Here is a 22,645-nt window from a genome sequence, read left to right on the forward strand (position 1 = left end):
TAGGCAAACCATTTTTGTAAAGGGTCACAGGGTAAATACTTCAGGCTCTGCAGCTCATGTGGTCTTTGTCTCAAGTAGTCAAGTCTGCCATTTTAGCAAGAAAGCAGCCATAAATACATTTAAAAAAATGAACATGGCTGTGTTCCAATCAAACTTTATTCACGGACACTGAAATATGAATTGTATGTAAATTTCATGTGGCAAGAAATATTCTTCTTTTTTTTCTTTCAACCATTAATAAAATGGTAAAAAACTATGCTTGCTCGTGGACTGAACAGAAATAGGCCTGGGGGCCATAGCGTGCTGACTTCTGGTTTAGGGTTTTTTATAATCTTGTGAGTGTGTCTTTTATTTCTCTAAGTGTTTGAATGTGGAGCTATTAAAATGTTTTATGGCTTACAGCCATAAAAGATAAAAAGATAAATAAAAGATAAATCTGGTATGAGTAGTCTTACAGCCATACTTAGGTTTGAACTAGTCATTTACATGAGTTAGACTTTGCTTCTGGTAATGCATTTAACCAAAGGTTGTCTTTGGAAGATATTGGAATGAATGGATTATCTGTATGGGAAGATTTAATGTTCATTTAATGTGCCAAAGGTTTCCTGATCAAATCAACTTGGAAAATACTATCATATCTCTTGGAGATTCATTGTTTCTATTAGCACATTTAACATTTGGCTATGGATTAATTTTTTCAGTGACAGCCATAAACATCCCTTAGAATCCACCTTGAGAAATGTTGACAAACACATTTGAACAAAGATAGAATAATACATTTAGGACATTTCTTTTCAAGAGAAGCCAGCTGCACAGAACTCATAGGATAGAATTTCTTTGCTCCATTAAGCAATGTTTAGTTTTCCTGTTTATTTTCTTTTCCATAATGTAAGAAGGAAAAACATAGACGCACCTTGTAAAACCATGACAAAATTATGAGATTAATCATTTTGTCAATATGTTTGAAAAGTTTCCTTGAAAATACTTTTAGAATTTTGAAACCTTTAGGAAACATCCAAACGATAAAACTGACAGTCTGTTAACATAAGTTACTAAGTTTGAATGTAGAAGAAACAAAGCATGTGGAGTGTCCAATTTTAAAAGTCTGACTATTCTTATAGTTATAGAAGGGAAAGTATAGACTTGTGTACATGTGCATGCACACATGCTGATGGGGTTATTATTATTTATTTTGGAAGCTTGATCTGTTGACGTGAAGTATAGTACATATATATATTTTTATAAATTTATTTATTTTTATTTATTTATTTTTGGCTGCATGGGGTCTTCGCTGCTACGTGCGGGCTTTCTCTAGTTGCGGTGAGCGGGGGCTACTCTTCGTTGTGGTGCGCGGGCTTCTCATTGCGGTTGCTTCTCTTGTTGCGGAGCATGGGCTCTAGGCACGTGGGCTTCAGTAGTTGTGGCGCACGGGCTCAGTAGTTGTGGCTCGCGGGCTCTAGAGCGCAGGCTCAGTAGTTGTGGCACACAGGCTTAGTTGCTCTGCAGCATGTGGGATCTTTCCGGACCAGGGCTTGAACCTGTGTCCCTTGCATTTGGCAGGCAGATTCTTAACCACTGCGCCACCAGGGAAGCCCGAAGTATAGTATATTTTGAAGGTAATTAAAATATGCCAGGGTAATAGATTTTTTTTTTTCAAATTTCTGACTGTCTTTTTTAGCAAGGCAATTTTTAAGGACATCTCAAATCATATTCTTTCCAGACTGGTCTTCACGAGCTAGTCTTCACAGGTGATGATCCTGTTTTGCAATTTTGTTTGCTTCATGCCAAAAGTGTCTTGACAAGTTACTTCAAGTCTTGATACTACTGCGCTGTTGTAGTACTGAGGTGGTTTTTTCTTTTGTTTTGTTTTTAAACTTTGAAGGTTCCAAGGTACATCGTGGGATATTTTGTTTTCTTTAGGTTATCATTTACTATATTTTTAAATTCATTTAATGAAACTAAAAAGTACAATAAGTAGAATTTCCTTAAATAAATTATAATGTAACCCTTACCCCTTCGCTTATAGAAGTGTCCTTAAGAGACAGTTTGTCCGTCTTAAAAACCAAAGTGATGTTTAGCCAGTCTTCTTAGGAGTCATCAAACAGAGTGAGTGGGTGAAGGTAGGTAAGAGTGGCAAAGCATTGGCAGCTTAGTCCTGCTGTTGGCTGTAGGCCCTCCTGGCTGAGGTTGCTGGGGAAGCAGTGACAGGAGGGTGGGTAATGGATGCACTCGGGTGCCCTCAGAGAAAGCTGGCTGAATGCTTTGGTGACAGTGACAGTGCACTTTTCCAGTGCAGGCGTGGACTCTCCCGACCCCTACTTCCTTATTGTGCAAAATTACATTGTTAGAATTTTTTTCATGTGTGCTTTAAAATTTTGGTTCATTTTTATTTATTTTTCATGTTAAGAGTAAAGATATCCTGTTTTTATTGGAGCCTCTTGAAATATCACACTATGCATGTCCACTAGCACAAAGGTTGAGAGTTCAGGCCAGAACTCTTAGCCACTCGGACTTTATTTCACCCCCCAGACTATTTTGCTAGGTGCTTGCATTGTTCTGCTACACTGTACAGCATTCCCAGGCCCAGTAGCCTGAACTGGACCATGAACTGGCAGGGCCTGGTAAAGCACTGGGAGAAATCTTAGCTTTTCTACTTTGTCGCCTGTCAGTCTCCCTAGCGCACAGATAAATTATTTTTATTTCAATTTAAAAAGTAGTCTTAATAACATACACTGTTTTATACTTTCCCAAGGACTATGGCCAAGCCATTTAAAATACCTATATCAATGGAGAGTTTCATTATGTAGCCAGATATTTTAATAATAATGTGTTAAGTTTTTACCTTTAATTGAAATTCTTTTTTTCTTTTTGAAAAGATAATTGTAACAATCATTCTGGGACTGGTTATAGGTGCCATTTTCTACGATCTAAAAAATGATCCTGCAGGAATCCAGAACAGGTGAGTAAATTTGGATCTTGATTTTGAGAATGTGCTGTTAACTTTTCTTTCAAGCTTATGAAAATCGATTACGGATTTGAATTTGAGATAAGCAAAGGGTAAATTGAGGAGTAGGGTAAGTCAGAGAATTGAAAGCTGAATGGAAGAATTAATTATTTAGTGCTAAAATATACAGAACATAAAATTTACCCTCTTAACCAATGTTAAGTGTCCAGTTCAGTGGCATTAATTACATTCACGTTATTGTTCAGCCCTCCCCACCTTCCAACTCCAGAACTTTTTCATCTTCCCAAACCGCATCTCTGTACCCACTGAGCAACAGTTCCCCATTCTCCCTTTCTGCAGCCCCTGGAAATCACCATTATACTTTCTGTCTCTGATTTTAACTATTCTAAGTACCTCGTATAAGTGGAATCATAGAGTATTTGTCTTTTTGGTGACTGGCTTTATTGCCCTTAGCGTAATATCTTCAAGATTCATTCATGTTGTAGCATGTGTCAGAACTTCTTTCTTTTTAAAGACGGAATAATACTCCGTTGTATGGATATACCACATTTTGTGTATTGATTTATCTGTCCACGGACACTGGTTTGTTTCCACTTTTTGGCTGTTGTGAATGATGCTGCTATGCACATGGATGTACAAATAAATATCTGTTTGAGTCTCTGCTTTAAATTGTTTTGGGTATATACCCAGAAGTGGAATTACTGGATCATTTGGTAATTCCATTAATTTTTTGAAGAACTGCTATCCTGTCTTCTACAGTAGCTACACTATGTTGCATTTCTACCAGTAGTGCACAGGGTTTCAGTTTCTCCCCAACCTTACCAACACTTATTTTTTCTTTTGTTTTCTTTTTTTTTTTAAATAGCTCCCCTCATTAGTGGACAGTGGTATCTCATGGTGGTTTTGATTTGCATTTCCCTAATGATTATTGTATTGTTGAGCATCTTTTCATGTGCACATTGGCCATTTGTGTTTCTTCTTTGGAAGCATGTCTATTGAAGTTCTTTAACCATCTTTTAATTGGGTTTTTTTGAAGATTGTTGAGCTGTTAAATTCCTTATATATTCTGGATATGAACCCCTTATCAGATATAAATTTGCAAATATTTTCTGCCATTCTGTGTGTTGTCTTTTCACTCTGTTGGTGTGTCCTTTTTTTAAAAAAAATATTTATTTATTTTATTATTTATTTTGGCTGCGCCGGATCTTAGTTACGGCACGCGGGATCTTTTAGTTGCGGCATGCGGACTTCTTAGTTGTGGCGTGCAGCCTCCTCAGTTGCGGCATGCATGCGGGATCTAGTTCTCCCACCAGGGATTGAACCTGGGCCCTCTGCATTGGGAGTGCAGAGTCTGACCCACTGGACCACCAGGGAAGTCCCTGCTGGTGTGCCCTTTGATGCACAAAAGTTTTAAAATTTGCCATAGTTCAGTTTATCTGTTTTTTTCTTTTGTTGCCTATGAGTTAATTTCCTTTTAAGGTTTTGGTTTGTTTGACATGGGGTGGTGGTGGGGACTCAGTTTTTTCTGTGGTAGGGTTAGTACTTACGTTAGTTTACCTTCCCTGGTTTCGGTCATAACGTGCCCTTAAAGCTATGTTTCCTGATGAGACTTTGTAATGGACCACAACATGCTCTGAATAGAGGTGCTGAGCAGAATGGAAGACTGCAGAGTTCTTCTTGGCTTTATTTATTGAGAGCCGCCCTGGGCCAGGCACTGTCCTCCGGGCTTGACATCCAGGGTCTCAGGTTACCCTCCCAGCCAAAGAAGTGGATGGTTTTATCCTCATTTCACTGTTGAGCAAAGTTGTAGCAGCTTAAGTTGAATCTGTTTTGATATCTGGAAATGGATGCTTGTTTATGAAAGAAAGAACAACCATAAAGGTCAATTATTCACTCAGGTAAAGTAAGATATCTCCTATGGGGCATCAGATAGTGAGATAATTATTGGAGCTTTTTTCCAGAGTTATGTTATTGTTTTTCTTTTTATCTTCCCCGAGGGCTGTGTTCTTCTCTGGTTTATTCGAAACTTGCTAGTAATTGATGGTTTGTACCCTTTGTAGCTGCCATATTTTCGAGAAGCACAGAGTATATAACACAGGAATCTAGAGCCTGTGGGTCTTTTGTGTTGTGCAGCGGGAAGCATTTGGAAAAAAGATACTGGGAAGCCTGTCCTCAACTGGAATTTAAGAGAGGAACTAGAAATCTAGTCAGTAAAGCTCTTGGTAGAAGAATCCAGAGAAATTTAGAAGAACGTTAACTGTTTCTTCAAGTGTTTTCTGGAAAAATAGAGCATTGGAGCTATTTTAATTTGTATTTTTGACTTAAGCTTACTGCCACTTTTTATCATTTGAAATTGCCCTGGAGGCCAGTGTGGTTTGGTTCTCTTTTTTTGGAAATGAATTATTCCAGGGAGATGCTCTCTTTGTTCTTTCTCTAACCTGTATAATGATGTATGGAATATGAGCTTCTTTGACCTAACAGCTACCTTACAGAGTTGTGGAGATAGCTAAACAAATAAATGTATATTAAGGGAAGAGATATTTTAAGAATATTTGCATCAATAAGCAGACATTACAGACATGAATTACCACCTTGAAAAGAACTAGAATACATTAAATTCTTTAACAATAAAATCTGTTTAGTATAAAATAAATTATCTTATGATTTAGGAGGAATTTCACTACGTACTAGTTCAAAATCTTTATGAACATTATTGTACTGTTAGATGTAACACTTAACAAATTGAGCTGAATTATTGCCATGTCCTGTGTTTCTGAAATTAGCTTTTATGTTGATATTAGGCTTATTTGTGTGCAGAAAGTAGCATAGTTGCTTGCATTATAGGCCTGGCTTTTTTCCATTTATTTATTGTATAAACACTTACTTATTTATTTATTTATTTGGCTGCGTCGGGTCTTAGTTGCGGCATGCGGGATCTTTTGTTGCGGCGCACGGACTTTTCATTGCAGTGCATGGGCTTCCCTCTAGTTGTGGTGTGCGGGCTCCAGAGCGCACGGGCTCAGTAGTTGCAGCGCACAGGCTTAGTTGCCCCGAGACATGTGGGATCTTAGTTCCTCGACCAGGGATCGAACCCGCGTCCCCTGCATTGGAAGGCGGATTCTTTTTTTTTTTCTTTTAATAAATAAATAAATAAATTTGTGGCTGCGTTGGGTCTTCATTGCTGCGCGTGGGCTTTCTCTAGTTGCGGCGAGCGGGGGCTACTCTTCCTTGCGGTGCGCGGGCTTCTCATTGCAGTGGCTTCTCTTGTTGGGGAGCACGGGCTCTAGGCGCGCGGGCTTCAGTAGTTGTGGCACGTGGGCTTAGGGCGCAGGCTCAGTAGTTGTGGTGCGTGGGCTTAGTTGCTCTGCGCCATGTGGGATCTTCCCAGACCACGGCTCGAGCCCGTGTCCTCTGCATTGGCAGGCAGATTCTTAACCACTGCACCACCAGGGAAGTCCCTAAACATTTACTTTTAAAACAGCCTGTTCCTTAAGTTCTTTATTTTGGGAGGAGGGAGTGTTAAAACCAATTACTGAGTGTCTATGGACTCTTTTTTTTAGAGGGTTATACACTTGGGTTTACATTTTTAAAAATTCTCTTATTTGTGTGTCATTTAAATGATGTGCTGCCTCATCTCTTTTGGTTTCAACTCACATCCTCAATGTCAATTAAATCATTTGGTTAGGAAGGAAAGCCCAACAGTGTTTCAGGACTGTTGGCATGCTTTCATAAAATTCATATTTCTGTCAAAGTGTAGATTAACTGAGTACTTTCCTTTTTAAACTTCAGTTATTTTACTGAGAGAGAAGCATTAATAGTCTTCCTTTTCTCATAGGTGCACAAATTAGTTTTTCCTTTTTGAGCATTATTTTGGGTTTTTTTTTTGAGCCCATTGGAAAGAAACCCCATTGGCAGTGGGTGGTCAAGGAGACTATCAAGGCTGTCCTGGTGGCTGTGAGGGGGATGTACACAATAAGATGTCCCTCCACAGTCTTTCATTTTGCCTTGTCTTAGTTTCTTCTTTACTCAACTTTTAAAGAAGTGGCTAATAGAGGTTTTTAACCTTTGCAAGCTTTATTTGACTCACTGTTTCTCTGTTCATACATTAGGAGCTGCAGTTGGCATTTTGTTAGTTAAAATCCAAGGTGATAGTATTTTTATGACCTATGTAATTGTCAGCTTGGCTGCCATAGACTGTGCCAAAGACCCACAGACTGGGTGGCTTAAACCACAGAAATTCATTTCTCGCAGTTCTGGAAATCAGGTTGCCAGCATGGTCGGGTTCTGAAGAGGGCCCTCTTCTGATTTGCTGCCTTCTGGCTGTGTGCTTGCATGGCAGAGAGCGAGAGAGCTCTGATGTCTCTCCCTTTTCTTCTAAGGGCACTAATCCATTGTGAGGGCCCTACCCTCATGACCTTGACCTTGTCTAAACCGCACCACCTCCCAAAGTCACCATCTCTAAATGCCGTCACATTGAGGGTTAGGGCTTCGGCACAGGAATTTGGGAAGGCTGCAATTCAGTCCGTAGCAAACTAGGTCATGAATTTCAAACTGTGCTATATGGAGTCCCAGGGGTATCACTGTGGAGACACAGGGGTGGGGGAGTGACCTGATGGGGCTCATGCTTCCCTCTCAGTTTCAACCAGAACAGTTGTTTGTTTAATGTACTAAGATATCATTCGAGGGAAGAGTTTTGCAGGTAGAAAAAGGACCTAAGAACGTTTCATTGACTGCAGTGCTTTCGTTCCCCTTTTCTCATCACAGAGCCGGGGTGCTCTTCTTCCTGACCACCAACCAGTGTTTCAGCAGTGTGTCGGCCGTGGAGCTCCTGGTGGTCGAGAAGAAGCTCTTTATGTGAGTAGGTCTCTGTTTCAGGAAGGGGGCTACTGGTCAAACTGGTCACATCCAGAATCAGGCCATGGCTTGGTTCTTGGGGATTACCAGTGTTGGTTGAGAAAGAGCACCCAGAGGCTGGGAGGAGAATCAGAGCACATGGGGCCTGATACCAAGGGAAAAAGGAGTTGCAGGATTAGGGCCTAGCCCGCAAACCCAGTGCTGCAGAGAAAGCAAGGAATAAAGGGGCTGAAAAGGATCTTTTGTTTTTAGCAAATAAGAAGTCATGATGACTGTCACAAGGAAAGTTTGAGGGGCTTGGTAGAGAGAAGGTAGTGAGCTGAACAGTAAATTCAAGGTGAGGAGGTGAAGCTGACCAAGAATATAGACCAAGCCCTCAGTGGAAGGGAGAATGGAAGGGGCCAGAGGGCAGCCTTAAAATAAAGGTGGGCTGTTTTGTTTCTTGTGTTTGTCAAAGTTGGAAGAGATTTGCATGTTTACATGTTGCATAAAGAAATCATGAGGGAGGGGAAGAATGAAGATCTTGGTGGAATAGTTTGGATTTACAGGAGGAAGCTCTCAGGAAGAGGAGGGATCTAGAACTTGAGAGGGAAGAAAAGAGGATTTGATAGCTGACAGGGGTGTGTGGTTGGCAGGCATGATCATGGAAAGAAGTGCCATTTTCTTTTTTTTGTCATGATAGTGGAAGAAGTAAAAACAGATTAGTGACCCAAAGCTGCATTTGAGCCTCGGAGAATAGCAACACCACCTTCTTCATAATTAGAAGTAGGGAAAAAGAAAAGCCTCTGTGACCGCTGAGATCAGCTTCTGACATGCTGGCCTTCAAGGAGAGCCACTGTTGGAAGAGAGGGAGGCGATGCAGGACCCGTCCCCCTGGAGTGTGTGTTCGGAGGGCAAACTGGCCGGCATTTGGAGGGAGTTATGCAGTGAGAAGAGGGGTCACTGCACAGAGCCTTGGGGGGTGATGTCCCAGGGGAGGCGCACATGTGACCTGTGCCTGGTGCTGACAGGGATGAAGGGTGGTGGGTTAGCCTCGAGGACGTGGAAGCTGTAGTTCTTAGATCCAGGGTGGCAGCAAAAATAGGTATAGCAAGTGGTTTCATCTTCTGGTCTTGGCCTTCTTAAACTAACGTAGGATGTATGATGTGAATCTTTGTTTTTAGACATGAATATATCAGTGGATATTACAGAGTGTCATCTTACTTCTTTGGAAAACTGTTATCTGATTTACTCCCCATGAGGATGTTACCAAGTATTATATTTACTAGTATAACATACTTCCTGTTAGGTAAGCAATGAAACGAAAGGTATGTGTTTTTAGTCTTGGATGTGAGGGGACTTTTTGCAGGCGTGCTTTGGTTCTCAAAACTATAAATCAAGTCCTGAGATAAGGAAGCATCTATTCATTATGTATGCTCTGAAGTAACTGTTCTCTGAGGAGATTTTTGCAAGACTTTTTCCAAAGTAATTTTAAAACTATTTATAAAACTATATTTTATAAATAGAGATACTCTGTGTCATATACAAACATGGAAATAATTCCTAAAACTATTTGACGCTGTGTTGGAGGAGCTGGAGCTAGGATATTTATTACTTATCTATTTATATTTTTATATGTGTGTGTGTGTGTATAAAGATAATGAAAGATAGTGACTTCTGGTAATAAAAATATTTGTTCGATAGATGTAGGCAGATTGATTTTTTTATGCATTGTGTTTAGACTACACCCCAGGCTCATTGTATCAGAATTTCCATATATTTCTCACATACACACGCACCAGAAATATTTCTTTTCTGACAAAGCACTATTGATTGAGTTTAAAATTCCATGTTACAAATAAGAGGTGTGTCATAAAGAATTAGGCATAGAACCTATACCCTCAGACTCCTAACTGGTGTTCTTATGGCTGTTCGAAAACCTTCAGATTTTTGTATGACCCACAGTATTAGCCTATTTTCGTTGACAAAGCAGCTTTATGAAACCTAATTTAACCCCATCCTCAATCCCAGAGTTGTAGGATGATTTGTCTTGGGGGACTTGGATTATGGACACATCCCCCAGATTTTAAAACCGCTGGGAAGGCATGTAATCCTGACCTTCCCAGTATCTTCACTAATACATTTACAACAAACAGTGAGTAATGTGGTGATGTCTAGGTAAAATGAATGTGGTCTTGGCAAGTTTCCTTCTTAGAAGAGAAGGCAGTAGAATTCTGGCCAGTTGTGTTGCCTGCAGCTCTCCACCTCAGGCACTCAGAAATTGTTAATAATTATGAATAAAGAAGCACGAGTGTTACGTGGAAAAGTGCTTATGCAGTGAGCCTCTAAAAGAAAACTGCAGGACTTCCCTGGTGGCGCAGTGGTTAAGAATCCACCTGCCGATGCAGGAGACACGGGTTCGATCCCTGGTCTGGGAAGATTCATATACCATGGAGCAACTAAGCCCGTGCGCCACAACTACTGAAGCCCGCGCGCCTAGAGCCCGTGCTCCGCAACAAGAGAAGCCACCACAATGAGAAGCCCACACACCGCAACCAAGAGTAGCCCCCGCTCGCCGCAACTAGAGGAAGCCTGCGTGCAGCAACACAGATGCAACACAGCCAAAAATAAAAGAAATAAATTTAAAAAAAAAAGAAAACTGCATATAGCATATAGCGTCCTACAGTTATGTTGGGGGGAACAATGAAAGTGGTGACCCAGGGTGGTTGGATAGAGGATGAATTTTTTTCCATCTGATACTAGTTTCTCAAAATATTATAGTGTTATTTGCACAATAACAATCCCCGATACACCGTGATGTAGACAGTTGGATTAACCCCCTCTTTGCTCCCTAAGGATTGAAACCACAGGTGGAGGCCTTCTTCATCATGATGTTTACCCTGATGATGGTGGCTTATTCAGCCAGTTCAATGGCACTGGCCATAGCAGCAGGTCAGAGCGTGGTATCCATAGCAACGCTTCTCATGACCATCTCTTTTGTGTTTATGATGGTGAGTATGAACTGTGCTTCCCTGAGACGTAATTATTTCCCTTTGTTCTCCCCCCAGATTCACCTATCCTGTAAAATCTGCTTGAGGATTCTGTAAATCCTTTCGCTTTAAGGAGGCCGTATATTGAAGTATAGCTTATATTATTAGAGAACGTACCAGCTTTTTCTTCATCTGACCCAGCATTTTTTGCTACTGTTCTAATATAGTTATTATAACCTTAGTTAACATGTTGTTACCGATGAGCTTTAAAAAGATGCCTCTTGGTGACATATCGTGAAAGCTTGATCGATTGGAACTTTAAAAACCAGAAAAATTTTGATTTTTCAAATTTAAAAAAATTGTAGAAATGACGGGTTCATTGTTTGACTTCCCTGCTGGTGTGAGAGAACTGCTGGCTTGTTTAACTGGCAGCTGAGATGGTTTGGTTGGATGAACTACTCTCCAAGCAAGGAAAGAACTAAGTTCCATGAAAACAGAGCAGCATGTGGCATGGGTCTATCTCGTGTCCCTCCAGTATTTTGAAAAGGAGTGTTTTAAAAATACTGAAAAATTCCAGTACTAGGTCCCCTCCTTTCTGGGTTCCTGACATTCCTTTATATCAATATATTTCTGTTTACCTTTTTTAAGCAGCTATTTAATCCTAACCTTACGTGGCCCTACGTTTCTAAAAATTAATTAATTAATTAAATTTTGGCTGCATTGGGTCTTCATTGCCGCACGCGGGCTTTCTCTAGTTGCGGCGAGCGGGGGCTACTCTTCGTTGTGGTGCGCGGGCTTCTCACTGTGGTGGCTTCTCTTGTTGCGGAGCACGGGCTCCAGGCGCGGCAGGCTGCAGCAGTTGTGGCACGCGGGCTCAGTAGTTGTGGCTCGTGGGCTCTAGAGCGCAGGCTCAGTAGTTGTGGCGCACGGGCTTAGCTGCTCCGCGGCATGTGGGATCTTCCCGGACCAGGGCTCAAACCTGTGTCTCCTGCATTGGCAGGCGGATTCTTAACCACTGCGCCACCAGGGAAGTCCCCATGGCCCTACATTTTGCATGCACAAAGGTGATTCAGTAGGTGAAGGGAACCAGTTACCACATTTCCCCACTAGCATCAAGTAAACAGGTATGTGTAGCCTATTTACTTAATCCACATGCCCTTTCTGCTAGAGTAGCAGTACCTGTCTTTAAAAGGTAGGTAATTAGCACCAACTCTTGTCAAAGTTTAATTCTTCCATTTCTGAGTTTGAAAACTACCAATCTAAACAGTATTGAGAAAGTGATCAATTTTATGTACATTTTCTATAATGTCATCTAATAAATAAGATGTTCTTCAAATATAAAAATGTTTTATTTGATATATTAGATGCTTTGATTTGTTATTATTTAAGGGTTTGTGTATAGAACTTTATAAACCAGTCATAAGACCGTATTCTACTCAGAGATGCTGTCTTATGTATTAAGCACTTGGTTAAGTCAAGTTTAAAACTATGTAGTCACACCAGGAACGTTGTCATTGTTATGCCCATCCCAGCATGCCTTGTGCCAGTTAGGAGATGTTTTACATGAGCCTCTTCTCATGTAGCCATCTCTTGCTGGAGCAGACCTTCCTGGAATTTCCATTGTAATACTGCTTTTTGGTAGCTTTAAATGAAGGTATTGACCATATTTTATGCTGTGCTTTACCATATCATGCTGTGTACCACTTCCAGTCTTTGGGTTATTTTAAGCATGGATTTTGAACCCAAAATTATTCCTAAAGTCATACAGAGATAGAATGCAAACCCTTGTAAATAGAAAATATTACTGTGTTAATGGAAATAGGGGCATGAGGTGCTCAGGATATGTTCGGGTGTGTCTATTGGAGGGAACATATAGTTGGTTGTATCATTAGAGCAGTCAGTACTTACTGACCTTCCATTGTGTGCAGTTACAGAGAAAGTAAAAGCCTCAACAATTAAAAATCTTCCAGTTAAATAAAATGTATATTATAGATATATTGTTATTCCTTTAGAGCCCTAAACAGCCTCCGCTCTAGAGAGATACACATATACAAAGAGGATAAGGTAAGTCTTCAGAGTAGTGGAAGGGATTTCAAGGCAGAAGTGTTCACAAGGCTGTCGGGGACTTAAGGAGGGTATTTGCTAGAATTCTTCATGAAATCACTCCACCAGTTCTGATTCTTGGTATTTGTTTTTTGTAGATATTTTCAGGGCTGTTGGTAAATCTCAGAACCGTTGTGCCTTGGCTCTCATGGCTTCAGTACTTCAGCATTCCTCGATATGGCTTTGCGGTATGTTCTCCTTGTGTGTCACTGTGACTGGTTCATTGTTCCCATGCTGGGAACAACCAGGATAAAGCCTAACCATCTCATGTCCCCAGCCATGAGCTGTGCAAGTTTTAGGACAATGAAGGAGAGCTTCCTGTTAAGCCTTGGGTCACCTTGATAATCACCTGGGGTTTCTCCAGTCACCCTGTTGTTTGAGGGAGGTGAAGGATTGGGAGATAACTCAGAGTAAAGGACAAAGATTACTAACTGATATAAAAAAATACAGTGTTTCAGTTCATTAAAGAAATTAATGAGAGGATGGGAGCCTAGAATACATATTTTAAATTGAAAGGGAAATTAGAAGAAAAACAAAGACCATACAATACAGCCACTACTGGCTTTAGAAAGCTAATCAACTCCAGAGAAAACTGTGCCTTAATATAGTATAATTAAGTTTCTAACTCCCAAGAATTATAAGTGGTTTGGATGAGAACAAACAAGAACAATACAAAAGATTGTTACTATAAATTAACAATAGTCATTGAGTACCACTGTATCATTTTAATTATAGCGTTTATGGGGTTATAAAATTGGGGAGAGAAGAAGGAAAGAACTATGGGATAATACAGCCAGAGATCTCTCCTCTTGGCTTTTGTATTAGAGCCAAAATCCCAACCCTAGGCCTCTTGATTGCCAGGAAAAATAATTTTAGTTGCTTTGGTGTGACAAAGACTGTGAACGTGAAGCTTGGTTTGTTTTTAGAAATAGCAATAGAGATTAAACTCAGAGGACGTGACTGTGATAATTCTTCGGAAACTTTCTGAAATTTAAAACTATTTTCCTTGCCCTGCTCCCACGTGTGTTACAGGCTTTGCAGCATAATGAATTTTTGGGACAAAACTTCTGCCCAGGACTCAATGTAACAACAAACAGTACCTGTAGCTATGCAATGTAAGTTTGCATTCAGTGTCTTAATGGGTTTGCTTACTGTTGTGGTGTGATGCAAACACCACTGGGCTTAGAGCTGGGGAGTCCTTTCAGGGACACTGACTTCTCTGAGCCTGAATGTTCTCATCTGTAAAGTGGGTTGTACACTAATGCATGTGAAAGTGCTCTACAACTCCTAGGTATTCTATTACGGTCAAAATCGTATTTCAGTTGGAGAAATGTTTCTTATGTGTTACTTACTTGTTTGGGGCCTTTTAGAAGATCGTTTTGCAGTTTGGATTGTGGGTTTGAGTTTTTATTTTTTAGAACATTTGAGTTTGAAATGAGCTGCTTTGATATTTTTAGCACGGCCTTAACAGTATCAGAAGTGTGTGGCTTATATGAAGTGCATGGATCCGCGAACTTGCAATTCCTGTGAGCTCAGCTCATGGCAGTAAGAGCTAAAAGGGCGGCAGGAGCGAGAGAGAGGGAGCATTTTCCTGCCGCAGCCCTGACTCTTGCCTCTTCCGCCTGCAGTTAGGAGACAACATGAAGTCACAGTCTGCACAGTTTTTTTTTTGTTTCTTTTTTTAACTGACTGGGAATACTCCCTATTAAAGGATGTTTCCGCTAAAGAAAGAACCACATCTTTCAGTAAGCAGAGAAGGAAATCCCATTTTTTGTATAATAAACAAAAATGCAGAATTTAATAAAATTAGAGGTGTTGTTTTAAAATTGAGCAACACTTTCCTTTTCAATGATTGTTGTTAATGGTGTGATTTTGATACATTAATTAATGAGAGAAAAGAGAATGCTGGTATCCTAAATCTCATGAATATTCAAGTAGAATAGAAGTAATTCTTTTTTTTTAAAAATAAATTTATTTATTTATTTTTATTTTTGGCTATGTTGGGTCTTCGTTTCTGTGTGAGGGCTTTCTCTAGTTGCGGCAAGCGGGGGCCACTCTTCATCGTGGTGCGCAGGCCTCTTCACTATCGCGGCCCCTCTTGTTGCGGAGCACAGGCTCCAGACGCGCAGGCTCAGTAGTTGTGGCTCACGGGCGCAGTTGCTTCGCGGCATGTGGGATCTTCCCAGACCAGGGCTCGAACCCGTGTCCCCTGCATTAGCAGGCGGATTCTCAACCACTGCGCCACCAGGGAAGCCCGAAGTAATTCTTGATAATAGGACAAATTGCTATTTAGAAGTATTGCCAGAAAACCTCTGTGAAGAGAAGCTTTCTTCATTGTGCCCACTCCCTTTCTTTTAGTCTGGGTATAACTTTTTTTTTTTTTTTTTTGGAAGTGCCAAATTCCAAGAGTTGCACAAAAAGGGTACCAGGCAATAATTATGCTTGTGCCAGGTGTTTTTAGTACCAGGTCCTTTTCGAATCTGTGTCGGGGCTACTCCATCCTGCTCTGCCCCAGCCCCACTGAGGCTTACCTGATAACTGGACCTGCTGGTGGTGTCTTAGAGCCAAGCATCTGTGATGCCCATTCCAGTCTTGGTACAAGAGCTGACAGAGTGCAACTCTGGCAGGAAACCCCTACTCACCTTTTTCCCTGGTTTTAGAACTCTCAGCCTGTGTTTTTTTTGTATGGCTAATTTGTGGATAATAAGCTCTATAAAGCACTTTGATCATCTTTGTAAGGGCCGTAGATATCATCTGCTAAAGCTGAGAGTTTCCCCATCAGGTGTAAGTGAAAAATTACTTGATAAATGTTTCTGCCCTTTGAGGAGAGCAGCATCGTAGACTTGGAAACAAGTGAATTCGGGGAGGCTCGCAACTTGCTTCAAAGTACGAGTCTGTAAATTTGGCCAAGTTCCTTAAACTTTAGTCTCCTCATCTTTTAAATTTGGGTTGTTTTAGGGATTACCTAAACTATTATATGCAGGTTGCTTCATAGTATCTAGCAGAATTGTAAGCGCTCAGTGACTGTTTTCTGTATATTTTTATGATGCATATGGCTGCCCTATGGGCCCCTGTCATATCCCAATAAAACAGAATTATAAAGCTAAAACACACACACACACACACACACACACACACACACACACACACCAAAAAACTCTCCAAAACTGTTTTCTGTTATAAATGAAGGGATGGATATTTAAGACTTGGTAACCTGTAGGCTTTTTTAAGGAACAGTGAATATATTGAGTGAAATTTGACAGACACTAAGAATGAAGTCATATTGTTTTTCTGTTGAATTTCAGATGTACTGGCGAAGAATTTCTGGAAAACCAGGGCATCGATCTCTCGCCTTGGGGCCTGTGGAAGAATCACGTAGCCTTGGCATGCATGATTGTTATCTTCCTTACAATTGCCTACCTGAAATTGTTATTCCTTAAAAAATTTTCCTAAATTCCTCTTTAATTTACATGATTTACCCCACATTAAAAAGGGAGCCTCTTGATTTCAGTATTCAGTGACTTTCTGGTTGTCTTCTTTTCACTTGCCATCATACTGTTTTTCAGCAAGAATTATTTTCAACAGAAACATTTATAGAAATCACAGTGAACTGAATTATACTTGAAAGAACTCAAGTCATAAACTAGTGATATTATGTACTACATATTAGTTCATCTAGTCAGACAGTAACCATGGGAAGAAATCTAGTTTAATTTATTGACCTTAAAAAAACCGAGTTCTAGAAACTTGTGGCAAGTTACTAATATTTCTGGTATTGGTTTCTTCCTCCCCTTTAAAATGAATAGCTTCAATATTATATGAATCTATGATCTTCCATTATTTAATAAATAATAAATAACAAATACATTGATGCTGTAGTAGAAGTATGAAATCCAAACCATGTTGGCAAAACCCAGTGTCATTTATGGGGTAAAAAAGCCATTATGATAGAAAAAGCTTTGATGAGCCTTTTAATGTTAAAACTTACTGAAGTTTCCCTCTAGTGGAATTAGAATATCTCAGGGGTCTCAGCTGAGTTTTGGACTACAGGTGTAGAGGGCCAGGAGTCTGGTGACTTACCCTCCTGGGGTAGTTCAGTGGTTTGTGATCTCGGTGTGCATCGTAATCTCTTGAGGAATTTTGCTCCAATACAGACGTCTGGGCTCCACGAGCCGTACTGCATTGTGATCTCCAGGGCTACCTGCATAAAGAACTGTCCACGGCAGGACTGGTAGTTTCTACAATCCTTCCCAGCTCTGAAAATTTTAGACTTAACGATAGAACAACTGTTATAACTGGGCTTATACAGGTTTTTTCCTTCCTTACATATACATCTCATTTACTTACACATCTTCGCTTCATTCTGACCTTACCCAGTAATAGGGAAGTGTTTTTAAACTTCTTTTTTACTGAAGGGGAACATAGGGAAAAGTACAATCCAGTGAAGAGGAACACACTTGTGCAACCAACAGTGTTAAGAAGTAGGACATCACCAGTGCACAGAAGCCCCCCTCGAGCTCCTCTTCCAATACTGCTTCCTCTCTTCTCTCTGAGTTATTTTTGAAATGACACTTGTATACTCCCCTCTTCTGCTATTATCAGAACATCACTGCAGCTCACTTTTTTGTTCCTGTGTGTATAGATACATCCTTAGTTAAGCCTCCCACTCCCGTTAATAAACTATTCATTTTGGAATAATTTTAGATTTATTAGAAAAGTTGCAAAAATTATGCAGAAAGTTCCTGTATACCCTTTGCCCAGCTTCCTTTAATGTTAACATTTTATGTACCATGATGCATGTCAAAACTGAGAAACTGGGACTTCCCTGGCAGTCCAGTGATTAAGACTCTGCCCTTCCAATGCAGGGGTGTGGGTTCGATCCCTGGTTGAGGAACTAAGATCCCACACGCCATGGGACGCGGCCTAAAAAAAAACGAAAGTAGAAACTAAGAAGTAGGGACTTCCCTGGTGGCGCAGTGGTTAAGAATCCGCCTGCCAATGCAGGGGACACAGGTTCAAGCCCTGGTCCGGGAAGATCTCACATGCCACGGAGCAACTAACCCCGTGAGCCACAACTACTGACCCCACGAGCCACAACTACTGAAGCCCACGCACCTAGAGCCCACGCACCTCAAGAAGAGAAGCCACTGCGATGAGAAGCCTGCGCACCGCAACGAAGAGTAGCCGCTGCTCGCCGCAACTAGAGAAAGCCCGCGCACAGCAACGAAGACCCAACGCAGCCAATAAATAAATAAATATTTTTAAAAATAGTTTTTTTTAAAAAAAGATGATCTGGCATGCTTATGTAAGGAAGGAAGAAAGGAAGGAAAGGCTATTATTTTTTTTCCCCCTGTTGACTTAGAATCTCTGAGGAGTGGACCTGGAAATCCAGGTGATTCTTTGGGAAATACTGAGGGCTGTAATAAGGAGATAAGACCATTTAACGTACATTCATTATGATTTGATCTTGACCCAATCACTGTGCAGCAGTTGTGTTCAAAGCCATCCATTTTGTATCCACCTAAATATCAGAGTCACATTTAGAACTAAGTGAGCTCATTAACATCACAGGATCTCCAAACCTTTTTTAACCTGCAGAATCCTTCTTATACCCGGCAGCCCCACAGAACGGCAGAACAGCATTTCAGTCATGACAGTTGAAAGCGGTGTTGCTCTGATCCTAGTGAGGGTGTGGCCTCTTAGTTTGGCCCCCTTTCTTTGCCAAGCAGTAAAGCTGAGGCATTGTCTCAGTGATTAAAAGGCTTGGCTGTGTACTGTTTGGAAAATCTCGAGCTGTTCCATCTTCCCTTTGCAGATGAGGAAACTTGAGTTTCAGAGGCTGTGACTAGCCAAATTCTCTGTGGCAGGTTATTTCCTTGCTGAGATTTGGAACGTACTGCAGTAGCACCAGTACCCAATCTGTGGGCGCCACTTTTGTAAACATGTGCAGACGCCAGGATGGGGATAGTGGCTTCAATCTAAGCTGGAAAGTTGTACCTAAAAGGAGTGTTCAGGACCTGTGAGGTGCATACAGGGTCTGTTGGTCTCTACAGTTACTCAGGCAAAATTCCCCCACTTCCCCCTTTGTCACTCCCCATTTACCAGGTCTGTGGACTTGATTAACTTAGTCTGTATCTTTCTTATCCACAAAATAGGGATCCTCATAGTATCTGCCTCCATAGAGGTGTGAAGATTAAATAAGGTAATGCACGTAATGCATGTAATGAAGTGGCCAGAAGTACCTGACTCATAGGATGCGCTCCATACATCTTAGCAATTACTGTTACATCCCACAGGACATCACAGTGGTTACTGGCATCACGCATGACCCCCTTGGCAGGGACTGGAGTAGTGCCGTCCTCCAGGATTGTTCTGTGCATCAAACCAGGGCTTGGTAAACTATGGCCTGTGGGCCAAATCCAGCCCACTGCCTATTTTTTGTAAATAAAACTTTATTGGAACATAGCTATGCTCATACATGTTTGTATTGTCTGTGGCTGCTTTTGCACCATGATGGCAAAGTAGTTGCAAGAGAGACCATTATGGCCCATAAAGCCTAAAATATTCACTATCTGGCCTTCTATGGAAAGTTTGCAGACCCTTGCATTAAACCAAGAGTGCCTGTTCCCAACAGTTAGAACACATAGGTCCGTGTGCCAAATGACAGTGGCCTCTCTCAATATCATTCCCATGAACCCATTTGCAGAATTTATGTTTCCTGCCTCTGTAGCTTTAGGCACTGCTGTACTGGAGTTCCTGAATCCTCAAGAGTGAGGGTACATTTTCACCTGGGAATGTAGCAGGGGGTCCACTAAACCTGAAACTATCAGTATGTCTGCCACTTAGTCACTCTGAGATCCTCACACTGTGGAACAGAAACCAGTTACTGCATTGTCATCTCTGTCAGGAGGGGCTAGACTTCACAGCTACATAATGGGGCAGGGAATTCACAGAGGGAACTTGGTGTTTCCATGCTAGGTGGTCACAGTAAACAGGCAGTCTGGTAAAGGACTAGGGAACCAAGGGCTCTGTGCCCTTAGTGATGAAGGTGTGAATCACTGTAACAGGCAAGCAACCTAGTACAGCTGAAGTTCTGGCCAAGAATGAGGAAGCTCTAAAAAGGATGGTAGAGGAGAGAAGTAAGAAGTAATTCTGGGCTTGTGACCAGCAGCAGCAATGAGGACTAGCTAGCTCCACTGCCCCTCCTGTATTGTGTTTTCTAGAGATTCTTGCTGACCTCCCTCAAAGTCCAGAGTGCACTTAACGTGGGCATGCGCGGATCTGCATGGCGAATGGGGTAGATGGTGCTGGTGCCGTGTCATATCCCCTCTGCACCTCTGTTGGCTTGCGGCTGGTGGACGGCTCCACGTGAGCTCAGATCATGTTGACAGCACCCCTCCTCCAGCCTGCACCACAAATCTCTTCACTTTTCTGCGCTAGGGCCTTCTCCAAAGCTGAAGGAAACAGCTCAGCCCGCGTGCAAGTGTAGCCTGACACTGCAGGGGTGTTGACACCCCAGGAGCACCCCTCAACCAGCAGGGATCACAGCCAGGGGACAAATGCCCCAGGCTTATGTTCTTCAGATACGGAATTACAGGAGGCATTCCGCAGCGTTCTCAGAGGCGGAGTTGGGCTTCTGTGCCTACAGAGGCAACTGCAATGACACACCTGTATATGAGCTTTTCCTCCTTTCCTGGCTCACTGTTTCCTACTCCAGTTTCCTAGTATCACCTGAACTCAAGTCCTTGCCTTGGTGTTCTTTTAGAGGATCACAAGCTAAAACATATTCCCACTAAGACCAGAAACAAGACGAGCATGTCTACTATTATTGCTAGTCTCTAACATGGTACTGTCCGTATTTACAAATGAGCTGGTCTTCTACATAGAAAACCCAAAGAATCAATGCAGAATCCATTAGAGGTAGTATAGGAGTTCAACAAGTATGATATATGTAAGATTAATTTATAAAAAAGTAGTAATTTTCCTTTATGTCAGCAATAATGAACTAGAAAATATAATGGAAGACAAGATACTGTTCATAGTAGCAATAAAACCATATTAAAGAATGCATAAAATCTTTAAGAAATTTAAAGAAACACTTAAAGGGCATTAAGGAAGTTCTGAATAGATGAAGAGTTATGTTCCTGATACTGTAAAGACGTCAGTTCTCCCCAAACTAATCAATAAATTCAATGCAATTCCAATTAAATTTCAGCAGGACTTTTTGCTCTCTTTCCTCCTCCCCTACCCTCATGCCCCGGGACCCATCAAACTTGTTCTGATATTTATATGGAAAAAAGTACACAAAAATAGCCTAGTCAATAAAAAGAGGGCCAAAGAGGAGAACTCATATGAAGACCTTAGCACATATGAAGGAGGACATACTACAAAGTCATAATAAAAAATTATTGTGCAGGAACATTCAGAGATGGGTGTAAGAGGCTAAAGGATTCAAAAATAGACACATATATACATGAACCTGAAATATATCAGTGATGCCATGAACTAGTAAAGAAAATGACTTATTTAAGAGAGAGTACTGATAAAACTGGCTCAATTATATGGAGAAAAATACCTATGGACCTTATGCAAAGTTACTCTTAAGATGTATTCAGTGTGAAAGTAAAACTGTAAATTTAATAAATAAAAGTTTGTGGCCTTACAAAGGTCTCTTTAAAACCCCCAAAACAATACAGCAAAAAAAAAAAAATATTGATGGATATTACTATTAATACATGAACACCAAGGAAACATTGACAAAATTACCAGTCTGATGAGAGATATTAACAGAGTCCAAAACTGATAAGGGATTAATACTTAAACCACACAAGGAACTTATGCAAATCAACAAAATAGACTATGACACAGTGGAAAAATAGACAATGAACAGAAACACACCTGTTTCCCATTAGATCAAAGTGTACTATTTTAAAGATTTGAATAGGCAATTTACAAAAAGGAAACCCAAATATTGAACAACTATATAAGGCAATGTTCAACCTTATTAGGAATCAGAGAAATGCAAAATAAAATGACACCTTATTTCAAAACCATTCCATTACAAAGATTAGGAAGCTGGATGGTACCAATGCTGCTGAGGGTCTGGGTAGAACTGGTACTTTGATGCATGTAGTGAAACTGTAGACTGCTGCCGTTATTCTGGAGGGCAACCCGCCAGTTCTGGGTGAAATTAAATGTTTATATACCTGGGACTCAGCATTCCACCTCTTGTTACGTACCCACTGAGGAACTCATGAAAAGTCAACGGGAATCATGTATGAAGATTTTGAAACAGCAGAAGTATTAGAGCCAACCATTCACTGTAGGAATGCATAAGTACAATGCAGTGGCTGTACACAAGGAAACACTAATATAATCATCAGAATAACTTACTAAAGGTACATACTGCAGAAGAAGTGATGTGTCAATCGTTGTTTCTGAACATAAAAGGATGCCTTTTTCAAAGTCTAAGCCTTTACTATTAGTCTCATGATACAAGACAAATTACCCAACTGCTTCTACTTAAGAAACAGACAACTCTTACCTCTGCTATTAAGTCTTTATTAAGAAGTAAAGTGCTCAGTATTACACATTAATGAAATTCTTGATTGTTGAGAGACTTGCATATGTAACAACTTCTTAATGATACCAATATAGAGGGGAAGATGATAGGGGAGGGATGAGGAGGTAATTCTCCATGACGAAAGAAGAAAAAAAATATGTAACTTATGAGTAAAGAGAAAGAACTCTGCAA

General features: G+C 40.8%; 1 protein-coding gene across 10 annotated transcripts in view; it reads left to right on the forward strand.

Moving 5' to 3' along the window:
* ABCG2 (ATP binding cassette subfamily G member 2 (JR blood group)) overlaps positions 1-16,404 on the forward strand; it is a 154,413-nt gene extending 138,009 nt beyond the window's left edge. For all 10 annotated transcript variants that reach the window (XM_061192631.1, XM_061192634.1, XM_061192635.1 and 7 more), the window contains 7 exons: positions 2,877-2,959; positions 7,730-7,819; positions 8,983-9,107; positions 10,655-10,809; positions 12,990-13,079; positions 13,924-14,006; positions 16,197-16,404. In XM_061192631.1, coding sequence (XP_061048614.1) covers positions 2,877-2,959; positions 7,730-7,819; positions 8,983-9,107; positions 10,655-10,809; positions 12,990-13,079; positions 13,924-14,006; positions 16,197-16,344 — 774 coding nt within the window. In that variant the 3' untranslated portion in view covers positions 16,345-16,404. The remainder of the gene's footprint in view (positions 1-2,876; positions 2,960-7,729; positions 7,820-8,982; positions 9,108-10,654; positions 10,810-12,989; positions 13,080-13,923; positions 14,007-16,196) is intronic.
* The last annotated feature ends 6,241 nt before the right edge of the window (positions 16,405-22,645 follow it).

This window comes from Eubalaena glacialis, chromosome 5 (genome assembly GCF_028564815.1).
Source record: "Eubalaena glacialis isolate mEubGla1 chromosome 5, mEubGla1.1.hap2.+ XY, whole genome shotgun sequence".
Taxonomy (NCBI): Eukaryota; Metazoa; Chordata; class Mammalia; order Artiodactyla; family Balaenidae; genus Eubalaena; species Eubalaena glacialis.